Below are 26,214 nucleotides of genomic sequence, written 5' to 3' on the forward strand. Positions count from 1 at the left end.
CGTCGACGCACTTGTTTCAATTCATGGTTCAAAACTCACACTCACACTCCTCCGACCTCAAGACGCCACTTTCCACTAAAGCGGATGTGGCGAAGATAAGCTGTAAAAGGGGAATTGAACTAAATTAAGACAACGCCACCCGGGGAATTTCATCCCGAGAAATAATCTGGGAAGCACAAGGCACACAGGTAAATTTACTCGTTAAGGCAAGAGACGCAGTTCACGGTTTAGAAAAATACAGCTTTATTCAGGGCCTGGGTGTGATCTGTCTCGCTGTTGTGCTTGTCCCAGTCCAGAGGAACTGAGCAAAGCAACTGTACAGGGCGTGATGCTCCGACACACACTCACGGAGGAACCGCCTCATGCAGTGAAACAAGTCCAGCTTCATATTAATGTTTGCATTAAAATGTTATCTTGATGCACATGTGTTTCGGAGGTTACCAGAAGTGACATCGGCAACAATTGCATCTGTTGTTCTCCAAGAATCCCATTCAGATGCTCTCCTGCAAACGACTCTGCCACCTTGAGTGCAACACAGCAATCCCTGGAAGAAAAATAAAAGGAAAGACATCAATGTGACAGCAGGCATATAGACCACCACGTGTGCTCCAGTGTATATGGTCATCAAAATAAAATTGAATGCAAAGGGCTTTCCTTTAATTAAACTGAAAAAAATGAAAAGTAATCTAAGACTGTGAGCTGTTTGTGTCACCAATGATGGTAAAAAATATTTATATAATTTACCTGTCTACCCACTGGTATTGTGCCTTTTCTATGCCTGCAGCGCTGTGCCAGTCCCTCGTACATGGGCTTCAGGGACTTAGCATCGAAATGAACTTTAATGAAAGATTAAAACTAGTTGTGATGCCAAATATATCATATATTACCCTAATCATTGAGGCATTAATGTGTTTACATTTGACTGACTTTAAACAATTCTGGTGGTTTAATCTATTAAAAGATCCTCATTTATTAGTTAAGTAACATCTGTGATATGCAACTAGTAATTAATGCAGTCAAACACGTGAACACAACTATAAACTAACGCGTGGCGTGACACTAACATAAATGCATTTATAGACATGACACTTAAGTACTAAAGTACAGTATCAGGAAACATTTTTTGCCAAAATATGTCAAACATACAAGGAATTTGTCTTGGCGGTTGGTGCGTGACAGTAGACAGTGTAACAATAGACAACAAGACAGCAGTGCACAAGTAATAAAATAAAATGCTAATGCTATGAGTTAGTAGAATAAGACTATGGGTTAGTATAAAATAAGAGAATAAAGTTAAAAAATATTAAAAAAATAAAGTGCACTATTGAACAAGTGACAAAGTGACAACAAAGTGAAAAATTGCAGTTAAAGTCACATGTGCAGTGTGAAGGGGAGTGACCGGTGGGATGTTATATAGTCAGTCAGTGGGGGACCGGCTCTGTTGATGAGCCCGACTGCCGACGGGAAGAAACTGTTGGTGTGGCGGGAGGTCTTAGTCCTGATGGACCTCAGCCTCCTGCCAGATGAAAGGGGCACAAACAGTTTTTGTCCGGGGTGAGAGGGGTCGGCCACGATCTTTTTAGCTCGCTTCAGAGACCTGGAAGCGAACAAGTCCTGCAGGGACGGCAGATTGCAGCCAATCTCTGCAGAGCGGATGACACGCTGCAGCCTGCCCTTGTCCTTGGCTGTGGCTGCAGCGTACCAGACGGTGATGGAGGAGCAGAGGATGGACTCGATGATGGCCGCGTAGAAGTGGACCATCATCGTCTTTGGCAGGTTGAATTTCTTCAGCTGCCTCAGGAAGAACCACTTCTACTGAGCCTTCTTGGTGATGGAGCTGATGTTCAGCTCCCACTTGAGGTCCTGGGTGATGATGGAAACAGAAGGAGTCACACAGGGTGATGAGGGAAGGTGGGGCTCTGTTCCTCCGGAAATCCACAACCATCTCCACTGTCTTTAGAGCGTTGAGCAAGAACGCAAGGAGGTGTGTAAAGGCACGCAAGGGACACGCAAGGGGGTCTTGCGTTTGCGTCGCTCTGAAAACGCAGAAGCATAAACTAGGCTTAAGGCTCATCTGACTTAAGCAGAGGGGGACATTTGTCCCACATGGCGGCATTTGGAGAACAATTGAAAAACTGAAATGTGTCTACCCACGCTACTCGGTGTGAGGGGTGCATAAATACAATGTTCCCCGTTTTATTAAGAGAACAAAAAACAGGGGTTTTCTAACCTGCGGCTATGCTTGTCTCAGACTTGAGGAAAACGTGAATTTCAGTAAAGACCCCAGGGTTCCACCTGTGTAATCTGAAACACAGCAATGTATAAAGACTATATCCCCTCCCCCCCCCCCGAGCCGTCTTCTTATCACAGCAGGAAGCATTTCCTTGCTGCTGAACACAGCCTCCATGACTTCACACATGGGTTTCTGAAGAGTTGTTGTGAAGCTCAAAGGCGGATGGCTATGGGCGGTCGCCATCTTGACAGTGATAACACAGCCTGACTCTCGGCTGATGTGAAAAGGGGCAAGGAGGGGGACGGTATAGTAGGAGCAAAGGCTGGCGCCCTCCCGAGGCACCGCTGAGAAGACGGAGAGGAACGGCACTCACCCGTCCCGCAGGGCAGCGACACCCTTAAGTGTACACAACCGTGAGCCTCAATATGACTTAGTGTGTATAGTTGCTACCAATGGGCCCCAGAGAACTGGATCTTATGTGAGCATTTATCAGACATATGCATATTATATATATATATATTATACATGGATGCTGATTAATCATTTAAAGTGCGTGTAAAATATTTTTGTGTAGAAATGAGAGAAAGAAAAAGCCTGATGAAATAAACAACCTAATGAGACAGAAGATTTCTTTCAAACATCACATATTCACGAGGCCTGTGTCTATTGATCTTGGCTTTAATACGGCCGGTCTTTGAATGGTCTGAAATCGTCAGTGTCCATATAAACTGAAAAACACTGCGCGACATGGATGCAAACGTAGATCTAATACATATAACCACCTGCATTGGGAAGCAAACATTGTGTTTTTATTGCATTAAAAAAAAACACACACTAATTTGAAAAAAACTACAAGATTGTTAAATAAATAATACATGTGAAGCCTTGGGCTGAAACCCATGAACTGTACTAAACGTGCACAATTGAGGTTTGCAAAGCTGCAACACTAGCATGGGCTAAAACCTAATTAAGGGTCATGTGGAATGAATACATTTTGGTTTCAATCTTTGTGGCCTGTTTCATTTGTTTGTCCCAGCAAAAATCATCTTTGCAATTTAGGAGCTACTGACATTGTCGTTGATCTACATGGCAACATTCGGCTCCCTGCTGCGACCTAGATGCTCTGCACAACTGTGCCCTGTAGCACCTGGTCAGAATTCCTAGGTTTGGAATTTGAGTTTTTTATGATTTATTTGTGCCAAAAGCGCGCGTGCGTGCGTGTGCGAGTATGTGAGAGAGGGATTCTGTGTGGGGATCTCTAATATTAAGCATGACAAACCGTTATTTCCCTCCCTGTGAAGCATGGTGATGGAAAATGTCCCTTCCCCTCGACGCCCACACCTTCCAAGCAGGCCGCAGCAAAATCAAATTTCACACAAGGTTTACACGGCTGGTCAGCCAAGACACACACACACACACACACACACACACACACACACACACAGATAAAAGGGCTATTGAATCTTGCAGTATATATAGATGATGGAGTAGCAGCTACCGTTTAATTGCAGTACATCAGAAATCTTTAACCAATGAAGCGATGAAGACTTAAAGGAGACACATAGAAGTTCCTTTCCATCCCCTGATTGACAGGTATACACACACTAACAAGGATAAGATGAGGTGAACACCAAAAACACACAAGAAACACACAAGAAACAGATGAAAGGCAGTTGAGGCATGTCTGTGTACTCAAGTCTTGATGTCCTCAAAGGCTTAAATGTGATTGTTTCTTAAATCCTCCAAAGCTGATTTGACCCCATGCTGCCTAACCAAAGACCAATCGTCACTCCACTGTGCAAGAGTGTCATGTGTAAGTACCAGAGGGGAATGTTGGTGCGGGGGATTTCTGTACGGTCGCCTGAGCATGCGGTGCAAAAAAGGGCAAGTGTGGGAGGCTACATGCAAAGTGCAGTTTCCTGCAAAGCCGAGACAGAGACCAGTCACATGCACAATGATTCAGCGTCCATATGCCTGCACTTCAACGAATACGCCAATGATTTGATCTGCAACCGGCAGCTCCTTACCGTTTCTCTCAAATCCCCGGCAGAGGGTCAATCGAAGCCCTCGAAAAATCAGAGATATCACTCGGCAGGAATGCCTATTTTTATCAGTCAAAAAACGCTTTGCAAATAACGCGATTAACAGTGAACTTTTTATGCCTTATGTTTATGAACCCATTATGATAAGCAAAACAAAGATTGTGCCTCATTTATTTGATAGATTCTGACAACTTTCATCAAAGCGCTACGGCTTTTAATGTATTCACTTGTGAGATTGCCTCTCGTCTTATGCCAGACCTCTTTCTTCCTCCTCCGTCTGCATCTCACCAGAATCACAGATGTGAACTCCCCGTTAACAACTTCCCCTGCCTCTTCGCCCTTGCTTTGCAGAACACTGTCAAACCATTTTAGTCTTTTTTTCTCTCCACCTGTCAGTTGTAGAAGAGGTGTGTAAAGGTGTGATGATGAATTCTTTCCCAGACAATGTAATCAGAGAGCGGACTCATGGCTGCTAATTGAGTTGAAGGAAAGAGCTCAAAGGTCACTCAGTGAATTTGGTTTTTGTCCACGCCTCCATGCAATGAACCAGCCTGCAGTAATCCTCCAATCCTCGGTGGCCAGGAGCGGTGTTCAGAATTAACATTGTTGCTATCAAAAGGCTTCGAAATAATAGACGGTCCCACAGTGGGACAGGAGGGAAGACAATGAGAAGCGGTTGCGAATGCAAGGGGGAGTCAGAAGAACAGAAGGGGAAACATATCAGTATTCAACACATGGATTCACATGCGCATTTAAAAGATGATGAAGTAGAGGAGAGTGGTAAAAGTACCACAGGACTCTGGAGCAGCAGTTCTCCTCCAAGATCTATTACAATGCATCGGATGTCAAAAGGCGCTATTCATTTCAAGCGCTGGTTTCATCTGTCCGCTTCAATGACAAATAAACTGCTATATTTTATCATGTCATCCTACTTTTAAACTAACTTGAAATGAAAAATGGTTAAGAGAATCGGGTCAAAACAACAAGACGTGTAGACGAACTTGCCTCTGTATGTGGAAACACAGACTCTGAAGGTGATGAAGAGAAAGGAATAGTTATTATTTTCCCCCTCGCTGCAATCCGAGGTACATACATGTGTGGCATCTTTTCTGCAGTGTTTCATCCCTTCAGTCATCAGCACACACAGCTCAGCGTCCCATCACACCTTTAGCACAGGTAATGAGGGGGTTCAGTTCAGACGAACGTTTTTTACTGATCAAATCCCTCCTGCATCCGTCCGCTGTCCTTTCTCCTGCTCATATTCTGGTTCACAGTAGAACTACAAAAACAGCAACGTTTTAAAATAACCACTTCAATGCGCCGTGACAGACTGCTGCGGTGAACCCATGAACTGATCAACAAAACCTCTCTTCATACTTCAGGAGGAAATTATCCTTACAAAAAGCATGAAGAGCCATCAAATTAGCTAAAAAAAATCAGAGGGACAATACATTTTCGACTGTTGTGACCATTACAAATGACGCTATGCGCTGCGCTAGAATACAATGCTTGCATTTTACATTTCTGCAAACAACAAATATGTTGAATCATGATGTTTCTGAACCAAACTGTTGATCAACATTAGGTAGATACTTGTGTTTGTATGAACGGTTATAGCATTTTTGCCCCACGTGTGCTTTTGCCATTTCGAGGCTGAGATCTAAATTATGTTACGGTTCCACTTGGTTGGGTTTAGTAAAATATAGTGTTTTGGTTTTAAATAAACGCACTACTTCTCACGTCCCCACACAGAATTTTCAGGATATTTATCAAACATATTAGTGATACAACAAATACAAACGTTCCATTTGTAAATGACAAGGTTGTTTTGTAGAAACCTACGTTGCTGACCGGGCAGACATTGGACTTGGTCATGGACATGAGACACGAGCAGCTGGTTAAATCCTCTTGCTCGCCTTGTAAAATTAAACACGACATTTATCAATAATGAGAAGGAAAGAAGGAGACAGAATTGAAACAAGAACAAAGTCATGCGTCAAGGCTACTCAGAGGTCTTCTTCGCAGCGGGAATAGATGGAAGGTATTTCACAACAAAAGTTACTATTAGATAATTATGCGAAACAGAAAATATATCTACATATATTTGTATCAAGCCATCAGGATATGTGATACCCGTACAAAAGCCCATAGCAACAGTTCAATGAAAGCAACATGATGCAAACATCATGTCGATAGACAGGTAAACTACAGAGTCATGGTAGCATGAGCAAATGCTGTCACCCATGCAATCCTTTGCTCAAATTGTGCAACCCCCATAATGCAAAATTGAAACTACAGGCTATCAGGTGATCCAACGAGATGTTCCTCCGGGGCACCCTGAAACCCCTTGTTAAGGATTCCTCCCCGTTGTGCGAGTCTGACAACTGAGGGGCCAGAGCCGGAGGCAGCAGACACTTCTATGGAGAGCTTCTCATTTCACTGAGGAGAAAATTAGACGGTTACCGTGCTGTTTGTGACATTGAAAAAGGGTTGACGACGTGAGCTCGGTCTTCACTTTGAATGCTTTCCTGCTTTCAAGCGTCAGTAAGTACACAGGAATTATAATGTGCGAGTCCTACCGTATTATTAGTGTCATTACGGACCTGTGCAGAGAATTACACGCAGGATATTCAAACGTGAAACCTTAAATTCTTTTCTGCTGGTAGAGGGGGCAAAACAAATAAAAATCAAACAATGACAGCTTTGCCATCCAATATTAATCAGCCACCAGCGGGGAGAGACAGAGATGGAGCCGACAGAGAGGTCGAGGGCAGCGCGGGAGAAAGGGTGGCCGTGGTGAGGCGTGCGTTGGTGCGGGTGAGGATTTCGCTCTCCTCACTCTGGACCTGGAACCACACTGTCAAACACCCGTCAACAGGCCTGACAAGGTGATTATGGCAATCCACAATCACACAAAAAAGAAAAAACACTCACTATCGCAGCGACAGTCTACAGCCGCCTATTAAGTGTTCTGAAATAAATCAATGAGGATCCGATCTCGGGGGTTCAGCGGGTCGTCCAGCTAATTAGCATCGACGCGCGCACGTGTAACGAAGTGCAGATTAAAGCTGCGTTTCGACTATGAACGCGGTGCAATGTGGTGGCGCGATGCCACAAAAGAGTTTTCCAGCGACAGCCGCAGCAGCTGAGAGAAAGTAGATTATCCATCGGCTGACTCGCTCCACGGGCGGACACAATAACAGGAACACCTCTGCAGAATAATGCAATCCACGTGGGTATCGATTTGACTTTATGGGATTTTAATCATATTGAGTGTGGTGTTCTAGTAACTGTGTGTGTGTTTCTAACTGGAAAACCAAATTCTCAAGGAAAATTTCCCAGTTGATGTAAACATAGAGAATATTGCCGGTGAGATGAAACTGCCACTAATGCCTGCATCAAAAACACACAAAATTGCCTGTCACAAATGTAACAAGTAACTGTAGGTTTTCTATTTCTGTCACTGCATGGACGATGACTCTGACACACTTATGGGTCTGTGCTTCACCGAATACATTTTCCTCACTGACAACGCAGTCGTACTTTGAATCCACCTGCGTTGTGTAAAGCTGGTGCTGCACAGAGCCGATAGTAAAGTGTGGGGGTTCAAAAACATCCTCTCATTTACATTTCAGACAAGTACTCCCTTCCAATTGTTCAGTGTTTACTTAATGTGAGTAGCCCTGCTCTTAATCTATCTCCTCACTAACAGCTCCTCAGTCTTCAATTGTAAACAGACACATCCAACAGACGTTACGTGCACACAATCAGCCTTTCTGTGTCCTGCTCTGCCACCTCTGTGTCTCCCATTTATTCACCTCATTCATTACAGAGCGGATAACCGATAAGAGCTTGTTTTAGTTTTATAATGCTAATGAGAAAGTGTCTTTTCAGATACATGCCTTATCTACTTCACCTTTGTGGCTCCCGCTTGTCAATGATTCCTTTGCAGACATTTTAGGGGATTAAGCCTGATTTACCTGAGGATGATTTCTCTTCTGGAGTTCCATACGTTTACACTATCACACTTTCATCATAAATATGATATCGCTGACTGCCTGAAACCGTTATTTGTGGGCACAGCAACTTAGAGATTCCTACCTGAGGCGAACACTCATCGATTCCATTTCACATGGACAGAAATGACCTCTTCACCCCTCACTGCAGACAATAACGCTCAATTCCTCCATCCTTGATGTCATTGAGTGTAATCCATGGCGTCACTGGCAACTTATGCACTACACCAGAGCACTTTTTTATTGTTTGTAGCTCTTGTCACCATTGAGTTTCAATGCACTTCATCAAACACATGCAGCACTAGATCATCTGCCGAATGTCAAACCTTCTTCTCTTTGCTTCCCATACGACGGCCCATTTAAAAGCTTTGCAAGACGTTTGACAATATTGTGTGTCGAGGATGTGTGTCAGCACAGAAGATACGGGAAAGTACCAAGCCCGGAAAGCATCCCTCCCACCTGCCTGGAAGTCTGGTGACCAGCTGGCGCTCCCATCATACTGACGCGGCTACTCAACAGATCACTGGAGTTGTGTGAAGTCCCATCCTGCTGCATAATGCCCCACTAACATCCAAAGGACGAAAGGCCCTCCGTTTGCAGACTTCAGCTTATCGCAGACGTGCAACAATTTCAACGTCGCCGAAGGTCAACGTCCCAGCTCCCAGCGGGCAGTGGATCTCAAACTTCCTGACAGACTGCAGGAAGTAGGTGAGCGACTGCAACTCACAATCGGCCTCAGCTGGCCATGTCGGCTGTGGAAGCCCTTTAAGCTTCTGCGATCCCCCATCTTCTAGGACCTCAGGTGGACTTCTGGCATTAGACACTCAAAACACACAAAAGGACCAGCAGAGGATGTACTTCCTGCTTTTATTTCAGAAAAATCCACCTGCCTCAAGAGCTCAGTTCCACATCGCAATAATCAAGTCCCTTTCTCTGCACAGCCATCGATGTGGCGTTTGGAGCATCAAACAAACAGGACAGGAAGAGACTACAAGAGAAAGAGAAATTCCTTGGTGACAGCCTGTCCTCCATACAGGGCTTCAACACAGGAAAACAGGGAGGAAAATTCACTCCAGACCCTTTGGACTATTCAGAAGTTCTTCCCTCTTGGAGAGAATACAGAACACACCAAAACAACCAGATACAGGAAACGGTTTCTCACGCAGAATGTACATACTGGACTGTAGATGTACTAAATTATATATACACAGTCTATTTCTCACACAATGAGAAAGTGTGTTCAAACTTTTGACTGGTACTGTATGTGAGAGTGTATGAGGGGGATTAACAACAAACAACTAATAGTCAAATTCCTTGTGCATGCAAAATAGATTTAGTATAAAACTTGCAAAATTCAGATTTCCATTAAGAATGTATCGCAATATTATTTTGCATTCACTTACGTTGCGATGCCGCTGATGGCCGTGTCTGGTGCAAAGCAAAGTTGTATTACAGCATTTCTTTCCCTTGCAATGATGGTAATATATGAAACCGCTTCTGATAGGAATTTGGATGAGTGTCAACTACTTGACGAATGGCCCCACGGGACTTCGATTCCACAGCCGAGAGCACACGAGCAGGGAGGCACTGGGATTATTTTTACTGCAGGTTCAGCGGCACACATGGAGCTTGAACAGGCGAGATAGCTAAAGGCAAGCTGCACGGCTACGTACACTAATGATCCCACATGCTCAGGACCGCGGGGAGCCTCCAGCGGGCGGACGAGAGCCGCCCCCTCTAATCACAATCAATACACAGACACACATGGGCACTCACCAATACTCTCCTGCTGCAGCAGCGTTCAAGAGCCCGCACTCACAATCTGAGTACACGGTGTATTTTTTACACGGTTTAAGCCTTGAGGGCTCGATGAAAGGATTCTATGGGCTTCGGGAGACGTCTGATCCGTGGCCGTAGTGTTGAGGATCAATGTAGAGGAAGTTGCTGATGCAGCTGGTTGACCAGCGGTTGAGGAGGAGGAGGATGGTGCCATGGGGGTCCAAGAGGACAGGTATCTGTGAACAGTCTGCAGTTGTTCAACAAGAAATGACAAATAATACTTAAAGGTTTTCTAATAAATAGCACAGAGATCCTAAAGAACTGCAAAGGGAACACGATGACTTGGAATCTACAGGGTTGTTGCATTGATATACTACAATATTCGTACAATACAAAACTATATTTGGAGAGAAAAAAAGTCTGCTCAACTAATATAAGCAACTTTGGGGTACTACACAGTTAAGATGAATGTATTGGTGAACAATACATGACCCTTTGTTTCCACCTGAGACAGAACAAAAGCAGGACACTGCTTTCGCACATCGTGTTGCTCCTTGGGAATTCTGTAAATGCTGCTGCAGCGAGCAAATGTTGCAGCAGTAAACAGGTGCGAGTCTTTTTTTTTCTGTAACTGGATAGTATGAAGCTTTTGTGCCTCCAGTGCTTCCTGCAGAGAACAAATACTTCTACAGAATGACATCTCAAAGTTTGACTACAGGCAGCGAAAGAACAAGACTTGAGTGACTTAGAGCCAAGAAACAATCTGGGATTCTTCTCTTCCCGCGGCGCTTTTACTGGCTCCCCGACACTGTTTATCCTATCGCGGGTCCTACTGGACCTTCAGAGACGAATAAGAGCCACGAGCAGACTATAGACCAGGCTTTGTGTTAATTATCCCGTGGAATGCATGACAGGAGTAAGCGCATTACCTCTGATCTAGAACCTGCATTATCGTTTAGTTCCCCACTTCAAAAGGCAAACGGTGTATTTGTCTGTTCTCTTATTTATGCACCTGCGATAACCATCACCTGTTGGATTTACCAAGATGATGAAAGTGTTTGGAATATTTTTGGCATGTGGGAAGCAAAGTATCATTAACCCCTCCGCCTCCAATAAAACAACCTGTGAATGGAGCTCTGCAGTTACAATTCTTTTTCGTTGTTAAATGTCAAGTCCCCTGAGCTGGGAGGTGGAGCTCCAAAAAAACGAGAGCAACACAGGTTATTAGTAAAAAAAAAAAAAATTCTACAGTGTCGTAATGTCGACAATGTCCTATTTTGGCATTACTTAAACAAAAAAGATATCTTGATGAAATGTAACGACACAACAGTGAGTTATTAATACTAATAATTAAAACTAATGAGGCAAATACTTTAAGGGATACTTTGACATTCTGGCATACAAACACACTTTCCTAACAGAAGGAAGGGAAAGTCGCTAAATAGGTGAACATTTGATGGAAATAAACTTAAAAGTAAAATGTAAAACCCTGACCAGCACTTATTTTCAGTTTGTATCAGAACACGAACACGCGCACGCACGCTTTGTACCTTTACAATGAAACATTTTGATTTATGTTCAGAAGCAACAACACTCAGATCAGAGGAAGCTGTAAATGACTCCTGATGTGCATGTTTGCAATGTCAGTACTATAAAATAATTACACAGTATAATATTTGGCTTATTACTGCACTTTATTAAATGCTTTGGAAAACGCAACGAGGATAATTTCTCATCAAAGCATAACCAACTCGATAGGAGCATAACACACAGATGTTTCTGCACTAACTTCATGATTGAGGTCTTTAACAGAACACACAGAAACCCTCTGGTGTTTCACTACTCAGTTATTAACATAATGGTAAGAAAGTTCTCGAGTTTCAGGGATGCGTAAGGCTGAAAGCGCATGGCTGGAACTCTGTCTGCTACTCAACTATCACAGTGTCAAAGGAGCTCGTGGATTTTCTTCCTCCCAGATAGGTGGACCAACGTGATGAGAACCAAAAGAAGCTATTCTACTCCCATGAATTCGAGAAGAATAGACTATAAAAGCAGGGCGACCCAAACTAAATGGCTTTTCTCTTTTTTGTTTTCGTTAAACCCGATGTTGCATTTTATTGCAAGATCAAACTGCCACTAAAAACCTACTTAAAAAAAAAGGGATTCTTCAGTCAAAGCAAATACAGCAAAGCCTCCTCTCTACTACTAAAATGCCATCAAAAAAAATAAAGCGTCCGGGCAGCAGCACAGTCGACTCATGCAGTGGCTCACAAAAGGGAATCTTTAAGAGCCCCTGAGATCAGGATTCATGAGATCATTTCAAATTCTGTTTTTAAAGACACAACCTACTGGCATGTTACCATTACCACAAGTCTATTACAAGCACAGACCTGAAAGATCAGGGTCAAATTTAAACAATTGTGTGAGAAGATGGGCCACTGACAAGAATATGAAAACAGGTGACACAGTTTTGGGTTATTAAAGTGCTCTCACACAGTCAGTTAGCAGCAGTATGTGTACGCACACATAGATGTGGTTCAGCACTCTTCCAAATCAACCATTTTACGGTGGAAACAAAACTCCCTCTGAGAAAGAAAAGAGGGTCTCAGTAGTTACTTCAACTTGACCTCTGGTTATGAAATAATTATCTTTTTCAAAACAAAAGAGAAATGAACACAAAGTAAAAACAAAGTAAAAAGGTAAAATATCATCATGCAGAATATCATCCATACTTTACATACATACAAAATTACATTTTTTTTCTTCTCTTTTTAAGAATAGATTCTGTAAACACTGCTTTGGGTCCTTCGGGTTCAATTTATCCCCATTTCTTCAACAATCTGTTTGTTTCTCCGTAGAAAATAGTCCGAGGATCCTGCTGTGGCACCTGCAGGGGATTGCTTCCTTTCTTCTCCCGAGAACCCCAAACCAGCCCATAGTCTAACAATCCCACGTTAAAACCACAGAGAGAGAAGAAACTACCGAACGAGTGGAAGCTCTGGTGTGGTGATGATGTAGTGTGGCTGAAGGTGCTTCACATTCATGTACCCACAGAGACCCCACCTTGATAAAAAAAGGATGTAAAGGAACCCAGGAGATAGAGAAAGGGATGCAGGGTGTTAGCTGAGGAAATTGGCCACGCCGTAGTCCAAAGCTTTCTTTTTTAATGAGGGTGATGTGGGGTGGGGGGGCACTGGGCAAAGGTGTTTGTGTAAGGTAAAGAAGGCTCATAGATGTGATTCAGAGGCCCTGGAGGAACTCTTGGAGCTGCCTGACAAGCTCCGTGTCCACGGTCTCCATCAGCACCCCGAAGCCCTGGTCCCCCATCATGGCCTGCTGCGCCTTCAGCTTCTCGTACACAAACTGCTGCAGGGACACGCTGTGCACCGGGTCCTCCAGGGCCAACTGCAGTGGGACACAGACAAATGCAGCGGTTACAGTTTGGGTTGAATTCCAAATCAAAGAAATTAAGATTACGTTTCATCAAGAGTCAAAACAAAAACACCGCTCAAGCAACATCTCCTGCTGAAAATGCTGCACTTTCTTAGGCAGCCTCCTAATCTGTAGCCGATCTGGATTTGGAGAAATCCTTTTTTTCTTTTCATGCGTTTGTTGCAGGTTGCTCAAGTTGGAACAATCTGTAAAGAGATTCAAATGTGGCTTTGGCCGGGTCAGTGGGGGCTGGTACATGATTGTTTTGTCTCCGGTCCAGGTTGGATTCGGTGAATGATAAGAGCGTGCATACTCTGCCCAGCTGCTCTCAAACCCAGCACTTGGCAAAGGCAGCTGCAGAGGGATTCTCTCTTCAATCAGGGACAGACTCTCTGCCTCGTGCATTTGTCAGTCATGCTTTTCCTTTAGGTTATTTTTGCAAACTCTGGTCAGCTGCCAAGAGGCTGAGAAGATTTTGACATCTTTTGGTGATGTGCTGACGTGGAATCACTTCTTGAAGTTTATGTGCAGACAGGAGTGTACAAAGTGCTGAGATGTAAAGTAGAGTCTGGAGCACAATGCTTCCAGTTATTCAGGGTTTGTGAACATTTGATTTATTTAAATAAACAGTTGACAGCCGTATTCATAAAAAGCTGGTCAATCACCAGGCAACAATTTGCATCATTTTTTTAAGGAAATCAATCATAAAGCACACTGCTTAACAAAAAGGGTAAATTCACAAAAGATTCTTAATCCGTTAATCAGTTCGGGTCAGATTGGAAGGAGATTCACTAGTTACTTTTGACAAAAGGGAAATGGAAAAGAAACTCAGACAAGTTACTACTTCCAGCTTGGACAGATTCATCAAACACAAACCTCGCGCTGGAGAAAGAAGGAATTCAGTATATGCAGCCGCTGACATTTATCTTGCGCAGACGACAGAGCTGGAAAAATAACAGAATTTTATAAAGCGGGGGGAGTTGGATGGGCCACTAGAACAAACACATCGCTGGGGAAAGTGCACCGCTGTTTATTTTTTTGCAAGGACAGAGGAAAACATCGCCATTGAAAACTTTGAAACGCCTGCGAATGAATTGGAGGGGCGTACGATGGACATCTGTACACAATCAAAACCGTTTGAATTTCAACACAATTGGTGCAGAATAACATCAATAAAATGGGATGGTTCATGATTGTGGTTTGGAATAATGTAAACCAGACTTTCTGCGGTACGCGTCATGAACCTGTAAGTGCTTTTGAAGTGGTGTGCGTGTCATATATATGTGTGCACCTGTATGTGAAAGCTGGATCCCGCTTTGATTTCCCAGCAGGATTAATTATTGCTATTATGTGACGATGCTTGACCCTCCTCCTCAAGCAGTTTGAGAGCGGAGTCACTTCATCTGTATAATATGGCATACGCATACTTGACATTTGGGCAAGCTTGTGCACTCTCACTCACGAATATCGAAATGGAAACTCCTGGTGTCAAGCCAACCACTGGAGGGAATAGTCGCTAATTAGTTCTTTGTCATTACAGTGCAATCAAACTAGTGGAGAGTGGCTCAGTGGAAACACTGTCAGCTAACTTGCATAATTATATTCACCTCAAGACCCTGCTGGATGTGTGTGTGCGTGCGTTAAACGGCCATATTTTCTTGTCAGTTTGTGTGTTTTTTTGTGGAACCATCAGACCAAAATCTCAGGCAAAGGATCAAAGCAAAGGCATTGAAAAATTTGTGTGGATGAGCACTTTTTGGAGTGTTTAAAGATGGTGTGTAAATTGAAAAGGATAAATAATAATGCATTGATTAGGGATGATGAGGAATATGTAACAGATGAGACAGTAAAACAGTTAAGGGTGTAAGCAGGAGGCTGTGAGCAGACATGAGCTCAAAAGGCAAACTGTTTTGGACAGTCAACAACAGAGCGCCGAGATGAGGACACCTGCTGCGCACCAAACAGCACGCACACGCGCACACACTCTGATCTGAAGAGTGGAAGCTACCTATAAGAACAGCAAGTTCAATCTAGTGCGCCCGGAGAAAAAACAAAAAGGCACAGATGAGAAGAGAAGACAGAAAAATGAACGGCAAGAGGAGGCGTGATCATACGTGAAAGTGAAGAAAGTGGCGACGTTGGGAGCCTACAGAGGGATGCAGTGTGGTACGAGAGCAGAGGTGAGCGGGACCGGCGGTGTGACGCAGTGGCAGATGATGCCTTGAAGGCGGCTATGGATGGAAACAAACACGCGTGGGGCGCTGCAGAGGGGAGTGGGCAACATGGGTGGAGAAGGTGGAAGAGCGGCGGATGAAGTGAGGGGCCCATTGAAAGCCTTCATCTGCAATGCCCGGAACACGGCTGCCTGTTACCACAGCAAACATTGGATATTTCACTATTGTATCAGGAAATATGTAATTACAGAATTCACACAAGTGGGCTCGTTAAGAATCCCTATGCTTTAACCTGCCGACCTCTTAAACCTCATTTATTTCCATTCCTCTTGCTTTCTCACAACAGTAAGCTGCTCTGTTCAGCGCGGCTGTAGCAGAGGACATTAAAGGGAACCAAGTCAGCCAGGCAATTGCTAAATGGAGTTAATGATGCAACAACCTGCACTTTCACAGCCTTTATTGCACATCCCGTGGCGCTCGATGTCCAGCTGCAAGCACCCGAATACAGTAAATGAGCGCGCCTGTGTGCGAGTGCGTTCTCACTTCAGCTTCATGCAACAAGCACTGTGCGAGAGGAGGCCGACGTTAAGGGGCTTCAGAGGATTACGTTGCAGGCCGATCCAAATCACCAAATTTATCGCATCTACAGAACACCCGCCAGCCAGTCGCCCTCGGCAACGGAGCCACGACTTGCGAGCCGCTCCCACGTGGTCAAATCTGACACAAGGATTCATATTGTTTGAGCACAACAACATTTAGGTGTGTGGACTGATCGGTTATTCAGTTATTGAAATACAAAAATACTGCCTCGGCCTGTATACCTCTGCCGACCAGTCATGTGCATAACATATCTGCCTCACCAGAGAGACATTTCTGTGAAATTATAAAATGAGGATATGAACTATTGAATCAGGGTGCGAGAGAGTTCGGCCCGTTACCCACTACTACTACTACTACTACTCCCGAAACCCAGCCTGATGGAAACGCTACGCGCTCCATACAGCTTACTTACGCTGTCACACATGGACGCCAGGGTTGCCATGATGTCGGCATAGACGTTTGTCTGTATGGAACAGATACTGGGGCAATGTATGAACTTCGTTATGGTGCAAACCATGCGCCCACACATGCACTAGCAACAGCCTAACTTGACTTACTTTATGTATTTCTGTTTGGGATTGTTTTTGCATAACTTCTAGAATAATGTGTTCTGTGTCATTAATTTCTTACAGGCATAAGTATTATCTAAATAGTGATCAAGGGTTAAGATGGCCATTACGTCACTGGTGTATTAGGTGACTGTTACTGTAAGTGGGTGACACTTTTTATTTTTAAAATCGCAAATCTCACCAGTTACGCTGGTCTGCAATTGCAAATACCATATCTAGCTATTTAACATCTCCTATATGAAACATTCATACATAAAGAATTAAAAACAAATCAAGAGTATTGAATTCAAAGCCAGGGAAGCGCCAGGGAACTACAAAAGAACAGGTGAATTAAAAATGTGAATCGACTTCTAATTCCACGATCTCTCGGTGGCAGTTCTTTTCCTGACAGTTCCTCCTGATTTTGACAAGAATATGTTCGGCTGACGTGCACGAGGAGATGGAATGAGAGGGGAAAAAAAAACATCACACTACAAATGTTTTGGGAAGCGGGGGATTTTATAACCTACTAATATATTTTCAAGTTCAGAGTGCCGGGAAGATGAAAAGGCGGACTAATCAGGGCATTTGGATGAATGAGGAAAAGATAAAAGGCAAAGGGAAGACGGGGGGAGAAGTACAGGTGCAATGAACAACATAATTGAGTGAAAACATGTGGAGAGAGAAAAAAAAAGACAGCGGGATGAATTGAAGGACAAAAGCAATCCCCGGGAAACTTAAGAGCACAGCCATCCTCTGCACTAGCCAAATATTCCAGGCGGAAGAACGTAGAAAGGACAAATGAAACCCGGTGGAGGCTTGAGGAAGAAAAGATTTGGAGTGATGATGAGAGGAAAGGACGGATGCTCTCTGCTGCACCTCACCGATAAAGAACCACTGGTCCTCATTCCTTGGAGAGCGTGGAAGATAAATGAGAAGCAGGATGAAAAGAGAGCGACAGATGAGATGTGAGGAATGGGGAAAGGGTTTAGTAGTTGCCAAGTGAGCAGAGAGGAAAAGTCATAGCGAGCACAAAAAAGGCAAGTGGGCGGGATTGGCTGAGGAGAAAAAAAGAAATAAAACTATAATTGTGAGAATGATTATAATAATGATGATGCTGCTGTTGCGCCCCCACAACGGTGGCCACTCTTACTTCAAGTAAAATGTCAGGATAAACTTGTTCCATCTGTATTGACACTATCCAGATGCTGACTAAGTTGTTTTTTGGTACTTGTATTTATTCAATGATTGGCGTTATCATGCAAGCAAACACCTAAATTAAGCAAAGGAGCAATTAATGTCCGTAATTATACCTGTTGTGTGGTTCGAGCCGAGTCGACTCCACACTCCCACCGGCGTGCACACTTAGGAAAAGCACTGTTTACGCTTCAAAACACTTACTAAGACCTACAATGCAGGGCCGCTTTAGCAATAGTTTGTTGTTGTTGACAAGAAGCAGAGAATACTTCTGCGATATGGTCTTCTGAACATTTAATAAAAAGATATCCTCAGTAGGAAGTTGGCCCCGCAGAAGAGAAGCTGAAAGGGACGGACACAGAGCTGGTTTTGCTTTATTCATTTCTTCACATTAGAAACCTATAAAGTCAACAGTACTTATATATTTGTTGTGAAATTTGAATCAAAGTTAACAGCCGTGACTGTAATTATAAACATCAAAGAACAAAGGATGCAAGGGACTGTCTGTATGCCAGCTCATATGAAAGAATATGCGAGTGCGTGGCTGATGGATATTATGCACGGCAGTGAAAGTCTCTCTTTACGTATGCATGTGTTGGCAGAGATGCACTGGCCTGATGAGAACGGGCCTGCTGAATATCAGAGTCTGACAATAATCCAATTACCTCAAGCTTCTCCAGCTCCTGCAGATATCCGCTATCTACTTATGTCCCCATACACACTGCCCTGATTTAAGGACACACACACATATGTATGTGCAGATGTAGATCATAATGCCAGTGGGAGTGCTTACCTATGTCCTTATCTTTCAATGTAAAAGTTATGAAAGGAGTTCGATATTCAAACTGTGGCCCAAGTTATCTCCTTCTGTTGTGGTCTCCCGAGCTTACCTCAGGTCAGCCTGCTGATACGACGCGCTCATTTGCACATGAACTCATTTTAATCTGTGACATTGTTGGGAGTTGCCTTCTTTGACTGCAAAAAGCCGGCTTCAGAGCTTGTAAATTGTCCCAATTATTACTCATAGTAACGTGTCTTAGTTCGTGATCATTTAAATGATTGCTATCTGAACAAGTTTTGGTGAGCAGACTCATTAAAGTGTGCGTGAGTGTCAAGGTTTGACACAACAGGTCATAAACTTCTTTCCTCCCAGTATTGGAGGTCCTGGAGCATGAAATTGAAGTTCATGATAATAAGCTGTGTTCTACATGAGGAGTGGCTTGCACTTCAGAAAACCACAGCATCCCTTCTGGTGTGGTTAGAAGTGTGCTCAGTTGCACCTGCAACCGTAATCAACAGCAATGTCACAATGTGCTAGAACACTGGAGTACACTTCTACATCACAACAGCCGGGTGAGACGCTGAGCCACTTGAGGTCAACAAAAAAAACAGATGTTCAGCTGGCGTTATAATATTCAGTTACCAGATAAAACTTCCATGTTCCACGACTCACTTTCGTAGCGAGCAAATACATAAAAAAGGCTCTTCCTGCATTGGAATGTGGCATCCAGTCCTTTAGACATCTGGACTACAGAAATACAACTAGATAATAAGTGTTTCTGCTGTTCAATGGCCGCACAGGCTTATGGAATACTGGTTTGCGAGTGTAAATCTGTAACCAAATTAAAATCTTTGCTGCAGTACCACAATATAAAGCAAACCATGCATGCGTAGTAACAGTGAGCTGAGATATAAGGTCATGTAGATTTGTCAGTGTAATTATATTCAGGGAAAAAGATTAATCATCCGATAAGTAAATAGGCATCAAGACAAGACAAGCAGAATTAAAAAAGGTAAAATGACAGTAGAGGTCAGAGTATCAGTCAAGTGGAACGCGGGCCGGAAAAGACAGATATTGAGCGATTGACCTCTAAAACACAGAAACACACCTATGAAACCTTCTGAAAAGAAGAGGTGGATAATCTCATGGTCTCTTGATTTAGAGGGAGGATTAGAACTCGATTGCAGTAATTTCCTCACTAAATGAGGCGGAACAAATTGTAATAGCTTAATTAGTATCGTAGTAGAGGAGGTAAAATCACAGGAGAGTGTATATAACATCAACACATACCTCTAGGTGTAGGAGTCTGCACATGCACATACATGTGCGTTGTCAAAGAGCCGTAAATCTGCCTAGAGCGAACCTCCCACATTAAGTGAGGAGCAGAACGGAAGAAGGCCGTAGCAACTGGAGGGAGGCCACAAAGAGGTCTACAGCAACCCGGGAGAAGCTGCAGGGTTTGCCAAAGGTGTGCTGGCCGCGTGGAAGAAGGCCACACGGTGGGAAAAGGCTAATTAAAGGTGGTGTCATAGGCAAGGCAAGGCAATTTTATTTGTATAGCGCTTTTCATACACAAGGCAGACTCAAAGTGCTTCACATCATAACATTTCATACAATAAAGTGAAATAAAATGCATAATCGTAAGGGCTACGACACTGAGACATCAGCTCCATCACTTCTTCAAATCATCTCCCCAGCTAGTGTGCTAAAATCAAATCCCCCAAAAAGCAGTTTTAGCAGTGCTATAAAGTAGAAACATGCTGGATGGTGCTGGTAATAAATGGCCTATAAATAATTGACGATTCATATCTCGTCAGTGAAAACCTTGACGGTGCTCGGGTGGATGGCTGATGGATTTAGTGCGACTGGAGGACTCTTACAGCCGGCGCTTGAGCGACAAGCTGGGACTAACAGTGATACGCAAGGTCCTGTCTGAAATCTGCTGTGCCATCTGGCACTGGAAGGACCATTTCTGCACAAAAACGGTAAAACTCGAGGGGAGGGGAAGGGAAGCGGTTTGCAATTTTTGCAACGTGGAAAGAAATGTTGTAACAAGACTGTATTTTTCAATGCCACTTCTGGGATTGAATGCCCCAGATCGGAATTCAGTGCTATCCTTAAAATGGTATAGAATTCATAATATTTGGGGCTTTTTATTCTTATATATTGAAGAAACATGCAGACATGTAAACTTTCAAATGAAATTGGTTCTATTAGCAGTACGACTATTTATGCCTAATTATCAAATCAAAATAAGAATGTCATGAGACGTAGTGCATATTATTCTATGAGCAAAATTATTCACATTTAGTGCCTTTTGAAAATGCAATCATGCTCTCAGATATCAATTTGGTTTGGCTATTGCGACCATAACCCCGGTTCTGCTCCCCTGAGTTGTGCGTGAAAAGGTTTGGTGCATTGCATCACACCTCTTAACCCTGTCAAACCACTGATGCAAGCAACACGCATCCTCGCACAGTTCACGATGTCTCAGGGCATCGAGTGCTCGTGACAAGGCAACCAGAAGAAATGGACTTCATCAATTTTGGATGAAATAATGCCTGCTCACGAGGACTCTCATGTACCGGCATGCACACGCGTGACAGGATTCACATCCCTGCAATCAGTCTCACACGATTCCGCTGGTCAACATCTTGGGGGTTTAAGTCCATCTCATTTGAATCATAATCTGCATTTTAATAAAATCATATATCAACATATATGCACACCTTTGATAAGAAGCAGAGAATACTTGCGAACGACCTTAATGTATTTCTCACTGATTCATAAATCCCCAAGATAATAACTAGTAGGATATGAATATTTCTATAGATATAGAAAATATGTTTGTAAGATCCGAATACGTACATATTTTCCACTTCAGGCCAATGACTCACTGTACTGAGGATTCCACAAAGCTGGATCACAAACACTTTATGTGAGATAGAGAATGTGTGCAAAGCTCATGGATGGACAACTCTCAGGTCATGCCACAGCATAAAATAAAAGAATATTACAGCAGTGTGGAGCGGACCTATTTTTCATCTTCTTTCAGCATTCCAATATCTTTATCAGTTGCCGTATCCTTCAGCTTCCCGCGTGGACCAGCTAAATCGCCAAGGCAACAGTGATGATGTATGTTCAGCTCTACTCTGATTCCAATGGTAGACATGTTGACAGAGCAGGAAAAGCAAAGGTATATTTAAAATCAATACGAAAAGTGCACTCGGAGGGAAGACACCTGCCAGGATAAACCTCTGCTTTAATGGATGCGCTCGGTGTTTGGTTGAATTTCTAGGTACGTGATGAGAAGACAACGTTCGCTCCGTTGTAGTCATGGAGTTTGCAAAGTTGACAACTGATGGCGAACACATTATTGCTCCCAGGACATCGTAAGTCTTGAGCGCTGCTTTAAATGAGCGCTGCATACGTGTTTGATTGAAGAACAGACTTTGTGGCCGTTGTGGATCATTTGCGACACGGACCAGCCGGTTAAAAATATTGCAGCGTCAGCAGTCGATGAAAACCCGTCGTCAAAAGGTTTGATTCACTGCGGCCGCGCTAGAAGTCCTTAAGCGACCAACGACACGGCCGATGGGCGGAGCTTAGCTGTGGAATGGAATTGCACCGGTATCCTTCTTCTGATTGAAACTGGTCACACATGTCCAACTATGAGTCAAGACTCACTTCATTTATATTCCTTTGTGGGTTTAATTTTATAGTAAATCAATCTGTGGATTGTCAGTGATTCAACTTAATTAAATGTATTTGACCTAAAATTATAGTAGAAATTACAGTATTCAACTCAAGAACATGGATGCAAAGAAATGCCAAACTAAAACATGTTTGCGATCCTGCCACACGGCAAGAAGCCACAACGCCCAGCGTTCCAAATGGCTTTACAGCGCAGGAGTGACACAGATGGAAACTAATACTGATACCATCGTATGCCGCAGGCAACACAATAGGAGAATTCCTATATCTCGTGGTGCAGAATAATACCGTCAGAGAGGTCTGTTATTCAACAAAACCAAATTATGCTGACACTGATGGTTTGCTTGGGACGGGAGCAATAATACAGCAAGAATGGCACGTCTTAATTACTAAAGCTTTGCGTGGCCTGGAGGGAGTTGATAACACACTGAAACTCTTTTCCTAAAAATATACACCTCTTGAGGACCCAGAGTAATGTTGATTGTTCATTAAAATGAAATAATGAAAAACTGCAAAATGTCAAAAACTATTTCATGACTAATCGGTACTTTGTCAAAGCTTCAAAAAGCATTTTTTTGGTACACAGTGAGCAACAACAGCCGCTGGGTAACAACAACAGCTATCGTTTTCTATCATTTCCTTCCTTAAACATCAAAGCACTCCCATTTAATGGAATTGCCATTTAGGGGAATTTAATCAGACTCATTGCTAATCTCTACACAAAATTAAAACGTGGGAACAATTTCAACTAAATTAAAAGGTGGGAACAATTTCATGACTAATTAATATGTGCCGGAAATTGTTTTCTATTCACTCTGAGCAATAACAGCCACGGGGAAACAAAGTAATAGGTATTATTCTTTATCTCGCTCTTCTCAAATTTCAAAGCACCAAAGCACGGACGTTTAATGGGATGCAATTTTTCAAAGCCGTTCCCTCAGAAAAAGTTTCACTGGAGGTATTTTTACTACAGCCACATTTTGATTAAAGAGGCGGTGGGGCTTGTTGGGGGGTATTTTCCACACTGTCATTCAGATTGTGATCAAAACCTTTGTTCAAAGTTCTGTCATTTATTCCACTAAAGTAAAGTGAAATATGTTGATGCATTTCCAAATAATGGGTATTTACACTCTTGGTTTTTTGATCATTAACGGACTCTGGCTTGCTGCCATTTCTAACAGTCTTCTAGTCCAGTAATGCAGTGAATATTCCCTCATTTTAGGCTACCTTCCTTACTAAAAATAACTTTATTTAAATGGCACTATTGAGAAAGAAAAATTGTATCCGTGGCTTTCTTTTTGTACATCATTAAGTCCACATGAATGGTTTATGAGACATCCAACGACAGGGCTCAGCGAATACTGTAAGGACACAAACAAATGCACACGGGATACTGCAACTTTGAGTCCCGACTGCCTGAGCTGCTATCGACTCACCACGAGTAAAATATATTAAAAAAGAAATATGTAGCCTAATTCAAAATGAGCATTATCATCTAGAAATCTAAAAAGGACTGACTGTGAGCCAAATGATTTTTACTATCATATGTATCCACTATTACCAAAACCAATGGCAGAAAGACGCACTCCTGACACTAACTCATTAGCCTAACTGCCTGGAACAAAAAGCTCATCAGCAACACATCCTCAGCACATGCTATAAATGACTAAACCAAGCATGCTGCTCGAGTAAATCGAAACTACATTAAACAATAAACACCAAATTATGCTTTTAAAATAATGTCATTGGTCTGCTCAAGGGTGGCTGCAATATAATATAATGTATAAAAAGCCATAAAAAGTAATGTGGGTAAAAGGCAGTAAGTTCAATGCGAATATGTGAAACTACAGAGTAACTTTCTGGGAAAAGAACTGGGAAAGGATACTTTGTCGAGTCGTTTGTCGTTTCATTAACATAAGCCTTCCTTATTAACTCCTATCCTTAAAAAGGACCTTTGACATCTGCAGGCTGCATCACAAATAGGACGAGGGTTGTTTATGACAGAAGTCCGTTAATGGCAATTTAGCCATCAAACAGGACTAATATTTTCTGGGGACCGTATATAACTAAAAGATGACCGCCTATGCATCTGTGCTGCACAGGCACACGGGATATAATGAATAATCCAAAACCCTCTGCACTGCTAAAAGTGTGAGAGACACATTAAGAAGTGCTCGTTTCAAAATCTCCCCACTCAATCGTTTCACTCGGCCGTGTAAACCAGACTAATTTCTAACGAACATTACTCTGTGTTTCAATGCACGATGCCACATGTCCTCTTTTCAATTAATCAGGTTTAGCAACCCACCCCCCTTGTTAAGTCCCAGCTCTAACTGCACAACAGTGTGTCATATGCGGCGCCGTTGTCGTGTTGTTCATGTATATTAGTGGTAATAAAAGAATAGCTGTGGGTTTGTGCCGCCATAGCACAGCAGACGGAGCCCATGTCATTAATACCCAGTGGAGAAAGTCTTTGATGTCGTCCATCCCTCTTCTTGTTTGATGGCACACCAAGCGCAAGAATCAAATGACGCTTTATGCAGTGAAGCCAAAAAACAGCATCCGATAGCCGGACGTAGTTGCCTGGAATGCTTAGATCAGAGCAAGGCGCTCTAATAAACGCCAGACAAGATGGAGTCGACCTGTCGAGTTGACAGTGTCAACAGCTTCCAAGACGCAAAACAAACTCCCGCTTTGTGCCCAGAAATATATGCAGAGTCAAATTCAGAAGACAGCCGCAGTGGTTTATAAGCACAGCAACTATGAATCTGCAGCCACGAGTGTTTCCCCTACACGGGGGGGTCACGCATATGCTTATTTCACCGCTCAGAATATGGAGAAAAGGTTTCAAAACTGCTTGAATGTGTCATAGGATCTCAGCATTAAGCTATGGACTTCACAAACATGTCATTCAGTGCCCAAATAATAAAGCCACATCAAAATTCTAAATATAACTATTGCCAAAGCTATTATAATATTGTATATATTATTCAAACACTTCAGTTTAAAAGGTTTACATTATAGTGTTAACAGCATAGTGTTGTCATGTTAAAAAGACAATTCACAAGTCACATGACTTTCATGCAGGAAAAATAGCGGCACGTTCTGACACACGAGCGCTAACACACTTCACACGGTGTGACGAGTGCTAGAGGAAAAACACAAAAGCCAGCAGTTGGCAGCCAGAGTCGCTTGTTATATTTTATTCAGCAGTGTCACTTGAATTCCACTTATCCGGAGAACATTTAAATGTGGCCCTTTATGGAGGATGTAGGTCATGTATGAAAGCTAATAGAATGAGTCCTGCAACCATTACTTGTACTTCTAATGACTCCGCTGGAGCCATCCCCCCAAAAACTACAATTATTTGGATGAATTAAGGAAGCATGGAGTGAGGGCGCCGATTGCGCCTTGAATTGCACCACATTTGCGCAACTCAAGAGTCCGATTCCCAAATGGTTTCAATAATGCAGTTTGATTTTCCTGAACAAACTTCACATCGTGGCAAGACATGTTTGGCCGGCACACCAGATCCACGTCTAATGAAACTTCAGGTACAAAGCCGGAGAGGAAATGAGACTGCAGAGATCTCAACGCTGATTGGCCAAGAGTCAAAGCTGTTTTGTTGCGTAGATCACGACATCAAACCCTCTTTGGATCAACTTCTTTGAATTCTTTGTCTCTCACAATCACTTTTA

The 26,214-nt window shown here is 43.0% G+C and overlaps 1 protein-coding gene and 1 long non-coding RNA gene across 2 annotated transcripts in view; both read right to left on the reverse strand.

Annotated features, from left to right (window-relative positions):
* Positions 1 to 226: 226 nt before the first annotated feature.
* Positions 227 to 1,861, reverse strand: LOC144386363 (uncharacterized). The gene is made up of 2 exons (XR_013452065.1): positions 745 to 1,861; positions 227 to 544 (listed from the first exon to the last, which is right to left on the reverse strand). It is a non-coding gene; the product is annotated as an uncharacterized LOC144386363 (long non-coding RNA).
* Positions 1,862 to 11,745: 9,884 nt separating this feature from the next.
* Positions 11,746 to 26,214, reverse strand: part of ipo11 (importin 11) — an 81,847-nt gene continuing 67,378 nt past the window's right edge. The window contains exon 30 of the mRNA XM_040195663.2: positions 11,746 to 13,475. Coding sequence (XP_040051597.1) covers positions 13,311 to 13,475 — 165 coding nt within the window. The 3' untranslated portion in view covers positions 11,746 to 13,310. The remainder of the gene's footprint in view (positions 13,476 to 26,214) is intronic.

This window comes from Gasterosteus aculeatus, chromosome 13, assembly GCF_964276395.1.
Source record: "Gasterosteus aculeatus chromosome 13, fGasAcu3.hap1.1, whole genome shotgun sequence".
Classification (NCBI taxonomy): Eukaryota; Metazoa; Chordata; class Actinopteri; order Perciformes; family Gasterosteidae; genus Gasterosteus; species Gasterosteus aculeatus.